This window comes from Echinops telfairi, unplaced genomic scaffold (assembly GCF_000313985.2).
Source record: "Echinops telfairi isolate 266 unplaced genomic scaffold, ASM31398v2 ScPeMD7_7469;HRSCAF=8507_1, whole genome shotgun sequence".
In the NCBI taxonomy this organism is placed as follows: domain Eukaryota; kingdom Metazoa; phylum Chordata; class Mammalia; order Afrosoricida; family Tenrecidae; genus Echinops; species Echinops telfairi.
The window spans coordinates 150,175,851-150,188,530 of record NW_022111373.1 but is presented as its reverse complement, the minus strand read 5'-3'; the positions used below and the strand labels follow the sequence as shown (position 1 = coordinate 150,188,530).

Here is a 12,680-nt window from a genome sequence, read left to right as displayed (position 1 = left end):
CCGGCACCCACAGCTGCTCCATCGGGTTCAGGCCCCGGCCCTCCCTTCCAAGGCACTGCCATCAGCAAAAGGGCTTCCCCATGGGCGCCACCGGGAGCCCATCCCCTGCAGGAAGCCTGGTTTGCACATGACAAACTGTCCTTGACTGGGACGTCAGGGACTGCTTTGGGGACAAGACCTACATCGGGGAATCCCAACAGCCTCAGGGATGCGTGGGGCTGACCCCAGGGCCCGGGGTCTCAGGACCAGGTGCTCGGGGTTCTCGCACTTCCGCCCCGGCGGTGAAGTGAGCACGCAGAGCCAGCTCGGACCGGAATGCTGCAGGAGTCCACGGCCTGCAGGTTCCTGGGTGCCAACTCCCACTGCACCCAAAATACGTTAATTTCGAGGCTTTGACTTGGGATGGTTGCAATGGGCTCGAAGGGCGAAGCTCTCTGCCACCCTTCCAACGATAGCACTGCCGGTGTCCCCGCACATGGCGCACAAGCACACGTGTGCACATGCAGGGCGCCTAGCACAGTGATGGGGTGCACGCCATCAGTGTGCGCCATTTGCATAAGTAGATGCAGCCTCCGGCTTCGCTGTCCTTGGGGACCGAGCTCTCCACCCTGAACACTAAGACCAGGGCCCGCAGCAGCAGCAACGGCGCCACCGTTCCCTTTGGCGCTGAGAGCCGCCCTCGACAGCTCCTTTCTGGGGTGGGGGGTTCTGGCAGAGAAGGGGGGGCAGCCAGTGGGAAGCTGGCTCCTGAAGCCCCCAGCTTACCACCTGCCTGCCTCCATCACAGGCTGCAAACAGGGCCCCTCTGGGGCCGGAGCTGTCCACACACAGGCTGCCCTTGGTCACCGCACCGGTGGTCAGGCCTCTTCCTCTGTCCCAGAGCAAGCCTCTGGGTGCCCCAGGGTCTGGGCTCTCTGGGAGGTGGTTAAGGAGGGGCGTGCAGGGCTTACAGGGGCTGGCGGCCCTGGACGTGGGTCTACGTCCTGTTTGGGAAAGGGATGTGTTTCTTAGGGTCCGGAGGCCATTGTCCTGTAGGACGTGTCCTGAGCTTGTTTTCTGGGGACATGAGAGAGCCCGGGTACAAGGATGGGGGAGGCCGGAGCAGCAGCACCTCAGGCGAGGAGAGACCAGGACCTTCTCCCAGACTCAGTGTCCATGCCCGAGAGGAGGGGGGCTGAGCCTGCCTTGCCCCAGAGAAGAAGGGACCGACCCTGGCCTTGCTCCAGAGGGATGGACCCCATGCTCGCTCCCTCTGCTGAGCCGGGTAAGGAAACTGAAGCACAGGGCCAGCCTGCAAGTCTGTGAGGGCACGCGCCATCTCCAGCTGTCAGGCCACCCAGGGTCCCGTGTGGCTGGGTGCCCTGCTACACTGCGGGGAGGCGTCCTTGCGTCTGTGTCTAGCCACCATGACCCTGTGCACTGTGCAGCCCCGCACCAGCCTCGCCGCCTCTCCTGTGCCTGAGCCCCCGTGTCCGTCCACCTTGTCCAGGGCCTCCCTCTCTTTCACGGCCCCTCCACGCTACCAAGCACGATGTCCTTCTCCAGGGACTGGTCTCCCCTGACCACATCCGAAGCAAGTGTTGCCATCCTTGCCTCTACGGAGCACTCTGGCCGTACTTCTTCCAAGACAGATTTGCTTGTCCTTTGAGCGTCTGAGTGCTTTCAATGTTCTTCTCCAGTGTGGTATGAAGACCTCCCTGCCATTGAGTGGACGCTGACTCCCAGACCCGGGGGTTCTCCCTCGGAGCGACTGGTGGTGCTGGACTGCTGACCATGAAGATCACAGCCCCATGCATGACCTCGCAGGCTCTTAGCACTGTGAGAGTGTGTTCAGAGTACTGATGAAAGGGACGGTCCCTTGAGAGGGTGTCCCCCGGGCTCACCCACGTTCTCCGGCGTTTCCCACATGCACGTCGCTTGTCAGCGCCATGTGGACCCCTAGCACGCAGCCCAGTCTCACTGCCCATTCCCCCAGGGGTGGGGTTTCAGGCTCCCCAGCCTTGCTGCTTGCCTGCCCATGACTGAGACACGTGCTGGGGCTCGGCCTGCTCTGGATGCTCAGCGAGTGGGCGGAGGGTGGACAGCTTGTGAGTGCACGCTAGTGAAAAGCCAAGAGGGTTTTTAAGCACAAAACAGGAAGAAGGAAGGTCCCTGCTGAGGGATGGGGACAGGGGTGGAAGCACGGTGTCCGGGTGGAGTAATGGTTATGCACTGGGCTGCTAACCGCCAGGTCGGTAGTCTGAAACCACCAGCCGCTCTGAGGAGGACCGGTGAGGCTGTCTGGGACCATGAAGAGTGACCGTCTGGAATCCCACAGGCCGTGGCACTCGGTCCGATAGACAGGGTCTCTGTGGGTCGGCACAGACACGATGGCTTGGCTGATTCTGGTTTGAGGGAGGCAGGGGACATCAGGAACCGGGATGACAAAGAAGGCACAAATAAAGCCAAGTGATGGCCCTCTCTTTCAGGTGTGCGGGGGAAGATGAGAAGGATTGGCCAGCACTCAGACACCTGAGGCCACTGGAAGTGAGTGACCTTCCCTCCAGAGTAATATCAATGAAACCACCCCAAGCAGCTGCAGCTGCCGAGCTCGGGGCCAGCCAAGCAGCCCTGGCTGGGGGGTAAAGGGGCGGGGGGCGGTGTCTTAGCAAGACAGATGCCCCACACCCCAATCCCTGGGGTCCTTGGAAGGATGCTGGAGAGACTACCATACACGTGTACCCTGAGCACATCAACAGAGAGACCCGCCCCTAGAACATGACACAGCAGCTGGCAAAGTGAGGGCGGTGAGACCGCGGACACCCTCAGGGAGGAGGGACGGTGGCAAAGGACCGCACTGCGCCTTGTCCTGCTGAGCCTGGGGTCAGCCTGGCTCTCAGCCAGCTCGGGTGACTGAGGTCTATTCTGGTCGGTGGCCTCCTGTCCTGTCAGGAGTCCTGGGACCACCACCTCTGCCCCTTTGTCCCAGGACTCTCTAAGCTGGCTCATACAGGGGGACTTGTGTCTGTAGACAGTGTCGCGTGCGGTGGGGCACCAAGCCGGGGCCTGGCCAAGCTTACCGTTCAGCCACTTGGAGTTGTACTGGGCGGTGCGCAGCGGGGGCAGGGTGCCCAGGCTGCGGTAGATGGCGGGGTCTCGGCCCGGGAAGTCCATGGCGGTGGCGGCGTACAGCTCCCCGCTGGCCGTCAGCAGAGCCGTGGAGTTGTGCTGGGGGCTGTAGGGGCAGCGGGCCATGCCGCTGATGTGCTCGTGGATCTCAGACAGGTTGCTCAGCTGCAGACATGGCCGGGGGGCAAGGCCGTCAGCCCCCCGCCCACCAGGGATATGATGGGGGCAAGGCCATCAACCCCCTGCCCACGCCAGCACCGCAGACCAGCGACGGATGGCAGGGACTTGGTCAGGGGCCCAGCATGCGCCCACCTCTCTCTCTCAGAATCTGCGTCCTTCCTGGAGTGAGGGTGAGTGCCTGACTCTATCTCACGCCATCTTCTATCCTCTGTGTGTCTGTCTTTCTCAGACCCTGTCTCTCTCCCCCGTGTCTCTCTCTCTCCCCCGTGTCCGCTCCACCTCTGCATGCTGCCCATCAGACTCACACAGACTATGCAGAGGACCAGTGCGACAACAGTGCCCCCCGAGGGTCCCCTACCTCGAGAAGGACCCCCCCACCTGCCTGCACAAGGGGACCACAATCCCCAGGGCAGGTTCCTGGGCTTCGGACAAGGGTGCGGGGCATCCACTCGATGGCAGTGGGCACGTTGGCTCTGATGTGGTCTGTGGCATGGAGTCAGTTCTGACCCAGACCCTGTGTGACAGCACAGGGATGCCCCAGGGGGCGAGCCCCCTGAGATTCCTGGTCTGTGACACCCCCCTTTGAGATTCCTGGGCTGTGAGCCCCCTGGGATTCCTGGGCCATGACCCGTGTGGCAGAGCAGGGCTGCCCTGGGGGTGGGGGGGGGAGTCCTGGGCCGTGACCCTGTGGGACAGAGCAGGGCTTCCCCAGGGGTTTCTGGGCCATGACCCCGGCGTCCTGCTCCAAGATCTGTGCCAGAGCAGATCTGCATGTCCTCTCCGCACAGCATGGCTGGGGGGTTTGAACTGCCCACCCTCCAGCTGGCAGAGGGCACCTAGCTGCTGAGTCGATTCACCACTTCTACTAGCTGGGTGTCCACGTGGACTAGATGGCAGTGAGTGTGGTTTCTTTGTCTGTGGCACACACACACACACACACACACACACACACACACACACAGTGCACGCTGACCGAGAACCACGGGGTGGAGAGGTGGGAGATGTGCGCACCCAGCACCGTGGCCTCTCTGTCTGTTGGCATCATTCCGCCTGTCCCCTTGTCCGATTCTGAGAGCACTGGCCATTTTGTGCCCAGTGTCAGCCCAGCCATAGAGTCAAACAAAGAACACGGGTGATCTGTGCCCAGCGACGGGGTCGCTCCTGGACAGACAGATGCCAGTGAACACAGCCGAGAAAGCCTTCTCTTGGCAAGTGAAGCTCACACGCACTGCCGTGGGGGGCGATGCCGACTCCAGGACCGAAAGGACAGAGCAGAGCTTCCCCCGTGGGTCCCCGAGACCGCCACGCCCCATGAGAGAAGAGAGCCTCCTCTGTCTCCCACAGAGCGCCCAGTGGGTTTGAACCACTGACCCTGTGGGGACTACAGAACCAAGGCTTCTTGTCCAGGAGGGGGATTCTGAACAAAAGAGCGACTTCCTGACCAGTAAGGCCCCACACCCACGGCCTACTACTCAGAGGGACCCTGAAGGTTGGCGAGAGCCACCCCTGTGGATTCTTAGGGTGTGACTGTTTACAAGAGGAGCCTGCAGCCTCTTTCTCCAAGGAGCGGAAGGTGGGTGTGAACCGCTGACCGACCACTTGGGCCCTCGTCGGCCTGGCTGAGGATGCTGGCATGGCCCGTGGGAGCCGGGGGACCTACCGTGCGGTTGGTGCAGAGGGGCGTGAAGGCGTTGGTCCCGCAGGTGAAGAGCCGGTCCCCGCCCACCAGCAGCACGCGTACGTAGTTTTGACACTCCTCCTGGGGACACAGGACCCGCCATCAGCAAAGGGGGAGGGGCATTCTACCCAGTGGGGATGGAGACCTGAGACAGAAATGCTCTCGGGTCTGATGGCTAGACAAGGAGCCTGTCCTGCGTGCTCACTCAATCCTCTCCAAAAGATGGCCCTCAGAGACCTCTGAGAGGAAAGACCCCCTGGGGGCAGAGCATAGGCCAGCCCTGCCCCGGTGGCCACATCCTGGGACCATCCGTCCCGCCACGGTCGGACCTCCCTCCCTTGGGGCCCAAACTGCAGATGAGGACGTAGAGTCAGGCAGCCGGCACTGCTCGTGTACACAAGAAGGCAGTCAGTCTTTCTTCCGGGTCTGTCCCGGCCCAGTCCCTCCCCAGGGACCTGTGAAGCACAGAGCAGCGTGCGAACCTCTGTGGACAGGCGGAGGTGGGCTGGCCCCCAGAGTGGAGGAGGAGAGCCTAGTCCCCCGGCCACCGCAGGCCCTTCATGTTGTGTGGACCAGTCAGCAAGCTGAGTGCCGCCTGAGAACTCCCGCTCTCCCTCCCCTTCCCTCAGGACCCCCCTGCCCATGCCAGCCTTACCGTGGACTTGCCCCTGCTGTAGCAGGCCCTCTTGGTGGGCTCGTCACACCCCCACTCCACGGCCTGTGAGGAACAGGGACGGCAGACAGACGTCAGGCTGTGAGGGGAAGGGGCGGGGGGTACTCACAAAGCAACCAAACCCCCTGCCATCAGGTCAGTGCTGACTCACAGAGACCCTGGAGTGGAGGGTCAAGCTGCCCCTGTGAGCCTCCCAAGCTGTACCTCTCGACCGACGAGAGCCCTGTCTCTCTCCCGCAAAGCGGCTGGTGGTTTCGAACTGCCGACCTTGAAGTGAGCAGCCCAGCGCGTAACCACTGTGCACGCCACCAGGGCTTCTTTTAAGGTGATCCCCATGTGATCTTTAGGCATGTCGTCAGCTCAGGTACCCTGGTGGTGCAGTGGTCACACACTGGGTTGCTATCTGCAAGGTCATTAGTTCAAAACCACTAGGTGCTCTGCAGGGGAAAGGGGCTTTCTGATCACACACGGTCGCACTCTTGAGAACCCACAGGAGCAGATGCACCCTGTCCGACAGGGTCACTGTGAGCCGGTGTGGGCTCGATGGCAGTGGGTTTATCAGCTCCTGACCAGTCACTCACTGGCTTGATGCAGGGTGGGCCCGTGGGTGCTGGCTCTGCCTGTCCAGCTTCCTGGGCCCTGGGGTGTGAATAAGACCACAGCACTAGCTGATGGCTAGAAAGCGATAGCCAGACCTTTCTCCCTGGTCTAACTCAGTCTGGAAGCTGCCCTGACACCAACTCAGCCTTGCCACGGTGTCGCAGCCCCCACTGGCAGATGGGTGGTGGCGGCAGTCAGTCCGGGCCTCCAAGTGGGCAGGGAGAGCCCACCAGGCTCCACCAGAGCCCCGCAATTCAGACCGAGTGAGTGCCCGAGAGGAATGCAGGCATGTCGGTGTCTGCAGCCAGCGGGGTCCAGCCTGCAGCGCCCAGGGCAACCTCACCAGGGCCTTGGGCAGTGGTCTGGGCGTCCATGCAAACCTTCAACTGCCCAAGTCTCACGTCTGCCCATCGGCCTGTTAGAGAATGCAGGCAAGAAGGCAGACCCCGGCTAACACGTAGCTTAGGAGAGGAAGGTGTGGACTCCCTAACCCAGTCCACCTCCCAGTGACCCCAGGGGACAGGGCACCACTGCCTGGCTTGTCTCTGCACAGGAAGGGGGTCTGCTAGCACAGCAGCAATGCTCACGGGTTCAAACCCACAGGCCGCTCACAGGACGACTTGGAGCAGTCCGCTTCCTAGCAGCAGGAGGCTTGGGAGCCCCGGGGGCAGAGCGGAGCAGTCTGTGGGCCACTGTGAGTCGGAGTTGATTAGACGGTGATGGAAGCATGGACTAGAAACTGAAGAGTGTCAACGAGAAGAGGGACGGGCAAAAGGCCTTGGCACACCCACGGCAAAGACGTACCACAGCCCTCGCCCACCACGCTCACGTGCAGGGACAAAACAGAGCAGAAGCCCCTGGACCAGGACATGACATGTGGACGTCCATGTGGCAGAGCCTTCCGCAAGGAGCAGGCAGGGAGCCCAGGCGGGAACACAATGTGGGCAGTGGTAAACTGGACAAGGAGCTGATCTGTGCATGCACCGTCACCAGAGAAGAAAATCCAACTGAAAGCCTGGCCGATGCCGTGAACAGTCCACCGAAGAAGACATCCAGGTGGCCGGCAGACGTGGGAGGAAAGCCCGCAGTCGCTGGCCGTGCCAGAGACGCAAAGCCAAGCCGGGGCAGCCCCTCACCTACACCGAGAGCAGAAAACCACCGAGGCTGGAGCGCATGTGGGGCGCAGACTCCGGCACAGCGCTGCTGTGACTTACAACTGTGCTGCCCGGCGGATGGCGCTCACCCCTGCAACTGGGAATAGAAAGGCCGTGCACGCAGCAATCCCTCTGCCGGGCGTACACCCTACAGAGGTCAGAGTCGTGGCGTGGACAGACAGACAGCCTGAGGCACACCCCTCTTCATCACAGAGCTGCCCAGAACAAGCACCCAACGTGGGCGGCTCTGTGGAACTGAAATAGAGGGTCCACGTCCGGTGCCCAGGTCCCAGCACTGCAACGCCCTGTGAGGCTCCAAGGAGAGCTGTCCCTGCCCCCACCCCTCACCCCCTCCAAGTTCCAGGGACCCCTGGCCATCCCTTGGCCCGGGAAATGGAACAAAACTCCGCCCCGCTCTGCGCCAGCCTCACACGCGTTCTTGCGCCGGTGCCCATTGTTGCAGCCACGGTGCCAATCTGTCCCTAGAAGGGCTTCTCTTTGTCACTGCCCCACACTTCACCAAGCACGGCGTCCTCCTCCAGTGACTGGTCTCTCCTGACCACACGTCCAAAGTATGGAAGGTGAAATGGAATACTATGCACCCTAAGAAACGTTGGAACTGAAGACGCCACAACGCGGAGGGATGTGGAGAACATGATGTGAGCAGTCTGTCAGCGACGGAAATGTCCAGTGAGAAACTGACAAAACCTTACACAGCAAGACAGGGGCGCAGACTTCGATGGCTGCAGCGCGGTGGGGAGGAAAGGGAGGCAGCAGGCCTGAGGGTGGCGGATATTCCTCAGAGAGAGGAGAGATGCAGGGTTCAGGGCGCGGGGTGGACAGAGCAAGCTGTTTTGAGATTTAGCACATTTTTAAAAATGATGATCTGAAATGTAAACCTGCCACTTAACCATCAAGAGATATTTTTGTTTGTTTGTTTGTTTGTTTGTTTGCTTTTGAAAGCAGGACCATGGACGTCTAATCTTTCTGAATTGCCACCAGCTCCCCCTCCTGCTGCTGCAGAGCCTCTGGGAGGGGCTGAACTGCCAGCCTCTGATCAACAGCGTGCGCCACCGCTCACCACCATGCTCTGGCCACCATTTCCAAGACTTCTCAGACTTGCCAACTGGTCCCAAGGCTCAGACACAAAGTGGGTGGTGAATAATTGGGGTGAACAGGGAGCCCCTGCAGAGAAAGAAATGCCACTGTCTTCTGAGTCGGGCATGAACCTCTGGCAGCTCCCGGCCAAGGGTTGTCTGCTGCAACCATTGGTGGATGATCTTCAGCATTGACTCGTGGGCACTATCAATGATCCTGCTCTGTAACTGGAGCACTGCTTTTCTTTGGACAGGGTCCTTACACGGATCTGGTCCCGTCAGCTGGTCAGGATTCCCTGGCATGGGCGAGTGCATGCTTTATGGGCCTGAGGGAACATTCCAGGGGGTATTCCATGAATTCCTAACGCTTCCAGTGCAGCCTGAAAATCTCCGCTTGGCACCATTGTTCTTGTCCGCGTGCTGCCTCATGGAGTGGTGGGTGCTGGCCTGTGCTTTCTGGTGCAGACGCTGTGCATTCTCGCCATCTTCATTGGATGCTTCCTGCACTTCCCAATGTTTGGCCTACAGCATCTTCCCATAATGCGCCTCAGGGTGTCCATTTCCCTGGGTTCTTTCGGTGTCCGCCAGGCTGGCCGTGCTCTGCCCTTGGGTTTCCATGTCGAGGTCCCTGCACATTTCGCTGTAGTATTTGTCCACCTTCTCGAGCTGCCCCTTGGAAATTTCTATTCAGCTCTTTGACCTCACCCTTTCTTCCCTATGTGTTCGCTAGGCCACGACTTAGAGCAAGGTTCAGAGTCTTGTCTGACATCCAATTCGATCTTTTTTCTTTCCTGTCTTTTTCAGCTTTCTTCATGAACGATGGTCTTAATGTCCTCCCGCAGTGCCATGAGTTACACACTGTTCCCAGCAGAGCCACCACTCTTGCCACCGATGCCGGCACCACAGACCGAAACTCACGGCCCCAGCTTACAGCCAACCTCCAGCCCTCCAGCATGTCCTCGTCCGCCGGGCCCTGCCCGCTCGCCGGCTCGTTCTTGACAAGAACACAGCACTCAGGGCACACAAGAGTTGTCAGCTGCCAGAAGAGTTAGGGATGAGAGTTTGAAGTTAGTTCAGGGCCATCGTTTGGGGGTTCACCCACCCTAGGTGGCTCCAGAAAGCCTGGCTCTTCAGAAAATCCATCTGCACTCTTTCCCCAGAGCTCCTCTGTCACCCTCTCATTGCCACACCTTTGAAATAAGTCCCACTCCTCATGCGAGAGGCCATTTCTAAGCCGGGCTTCAGAGTCTGCTTCACAGCACTTCTGCCCAAACCTCCCCTCCCTTCCCGCCTCATCCCGAGTCACCACACCCCTGTGGGACAGAGAGAGCAGCCCCACGGAGCTGCTAGGGTCATGGATCTTTCTGGAAGCACACAGTCTCAGCTTTTACCATGGAGTCAGTAGTGGGCTCACACTGCCAGGGCCCGGAAGGTACCTCTCACCCACCAAAACGTCTCTTAATGACACTCAAACTAAGTGCTTAAGGTACTCACTCTATTCCTGAGTCTCTTGTCTATATGTTTACCTTTCCTAATCTATTAAAGCCCTGCAGATTTAAAACCATCTGAAACCAACCCACTGGTGTGAATTTATTCCAACCCACAGACCCATCTCTCTCCGCATGGACTCGACTCAGAGGCACATCGACCCTACAGGACAGACAAGATCTGCTCCCGTGGGATCCCCAGACTGCCGCTCTTGACAGGAACAGAAAGCCTCACCTTCCTCCCTGGTGGCTGGTGATGTCGAACTGCTAACCTTGTGGTTTGCAGCCTGAATTTTACCCCGTTACACCACCTGGAGACCCTGCAGGACAGAGTCAAGCTGCCCCACAGGATTCCAAGGCCGTGATTTTCAGGGCTGCATCCCCTCGCCACACTTGTTCAATCCGCAGGCTGAGCGAATCATCAGAGAAGCTGGGTGACACAGAGAAGGCCTCTCCTCAGGACGGGGAGGTTTGTGAGCCGCCTGCAGATGCAGATGGCAGCCTTGCTTGCTGAAGTGGGGAGGCCTTGAAGCCCTTGCCGATGACGACCGAGGACTGCAGCCTTCAGTGTGGATGACAGCTCAGTGTCAAGAAGATCAAAACCCTCACAGCCGGACCAGACAGGTCACCTCATGATCAATGAGGAAAAGACTGAAGTTGTCGAGGATTCTGTCTGGCTTGGATCCACCGTCAGTGTTCATGGGAGCAGCAGGCAAGTGATCAAAGGGTGCATTGCAGTAGGCGCTCTGCGGCACAGAGCTCTTTAGAGTAGAGGAAAGACGTCACTGCTCCTGGCCCAAGCCATCGTGTTTCCAAGCACCCATGTGCAGGTGAAGGTTCGACATGGAAAAGGAATACTGAAGAAGAGACCAGCGCGCCTACGGAAGTCTGTCTATGGCCAGGGCAGCCTGAGAGCGTGCCAGCCCAGAGCACGTGTCCTTGCTCACCTGCCCACACCTGCCCAGGTGTCCACACCTGCCCGGGGGGTGATGAGTGGAGCTGTGTCTCAGGAAGGGGTCAGGGTAGACAGGGAGAGCCAGGCTCCTCCGATGCCCACGCCCCAGACACGTGCAGCCGAGTTCTGTGGCGTGGCTGCAACAAGCACAGCCACCTCGGGCCAGCGGCATCCCGCAGGGAGATGGGTGTCGGGGCTGGCGCGGCAGCACCACCCGCACAAATGAAGAGAACGAAATTCCAGCAGATGGGCCATGGTGTGCTCAGCAGATGGCTTTGTTAATGAGACGCCAGCAAACGTTGACACAGAAAGAAGCTGCTTAATTACGCAGTGCCGCGATGAACGCCCACCCGAGGGCCCGTGTCTTCCGATGTTTGCGCCCATGTTCTCACGACCCGGGCTCCCGGTGACCGCTGGAGCATTTCAAGGAGGTGGCAGATGCGCGGCTGGGTAGGGGCTGGGCCTCCGCTCAAAGGGAATCAAAGGGCAGCAGGCAAGCTGGCAGTGGGGACAACGGTGACTTCCCCGTGACTTGAATGAAGTATCCGCTCTCCTTAACCTGGCACCGGGCAGGTCCCCCGAGACCACAGCAGCAGGCTGGGCTGGACCGACAGGACATGGGAGGTGGGAGGACACCACAGACAGACACTTCAGCACAGGGAAAGGTCTGCCCCCCACGCCTTTCTTCCTGTGGGCACGGGAGGATCTGTCCACCGTCCACATCTGCCCCACAGCACCTGAACTTCCACCCAAGATAGGTGCACCCAGAGACCAGCTGTGTGTGGCCGGCCTTGTCCACAGTGGTCCTGAGGATCCTCGGGGACACTGCTTACACCCACCATCCTCCCTGATTGTCCCACCAGCAACCAGAGGACCTTCAGGAACACCTCTTAACTCACCATGCTGAGGGATCGCCCTGGTTGTCCCCTCCACCCTTGACCCAGGCTGACTGCCCCAATGTGGCACCCAGAGGGCCTTCAGGGATACAGCTTACACCGACTGTGCTGTGTCCCTGCCCTGACTGCCCCATCCCCACGGACCATGGCCCACTGGGGGGACTTGAGCTCTAACCTTTCCATGAGCACCTGCGTGTGTTACCAGCAGGTACCACCCAGGGATTCCACATCCAACATAACACAACAAACAAAACACCGGACCCACTACCGTGGAGCCGGAGCGGACTCTGGGCAGCCCTTCCGGTGAGCGTGGAGCAGGCTGCAGGGTCCCAGGCCTGTACATCTGTGTGGGAGCAGGCGGTCTCACCAGGTGAGCTCAGCCCACTGCCTCGGCTGCTAGCCGCTCACTGTGCACCCACGGCTCCCCACGGCTCCCGACTCTCAAACACACCCAGAGACCAAACCCTTTGCCCACAGGCACCCTGATAAAAGTGTCCGAGGCGGTAGGTCTGTACGGGAGCAGACAGCCCACGTGCCCTCACAGAGTCGCTGGGGGTTAGAACTGCCACCCTTGTGTTAACCTACTGTGTTACAGGGTTCTCTAGAGAGATAAAACCAAATTGCTGATAATTTAATATATTTATTTATAAAGATAAGTAGATATATAACACATGAAATGAACTGTTAAATCATATACAGTTAAATATATAATACAAGAAAGAAACAGTTAAATTAAAAAAGCACTACAAATGGCTCAATTCAACTCACTGCCGTGAGACTAGCAGTCCTTCCAGTCCAATCTGCTGCCAGATCTTCCTCTATTTATAAAGAGAGCTAGGCTATGTCAGAACA

At 59.4% G+C, this 12,680-nt stretch overlaps 1 protein-coding gene across 1 annotated transcript in view; it reads right to left on the bottom strand.

Annotated features, from left to right (window-relative positions):
* The window catches only part of SEMA5A (semaphorin 5A), a 110,528-nt gene that overhangs the window by 57,905 nt on the left and 39,943 nt on the right, over positions 1-12,680 (bottom strand). The window contains exons 3-7 of the mRNA XM_045285291.1: positions 5,622-5,684; positions 4,949-5,047; positions 3,060-3,273; positions 578-708; positions 183-318 (exon numbers count right to left, since the gene is read on the bottom strand). Coding sequence (XP_045141226.1) covers positions 183-318; positions 578-708; positions 3,060-3,273; positions 4,949-5,047; positions 5,622-5,684 — 643 coding nt within the window. The remainder of the gene's footprint in view (positions 1-182; positions 319-577; positions 709-3,059; positions 3,274-4,948; positions 5,048-5,621; positions 5,685-12,680) is intronic.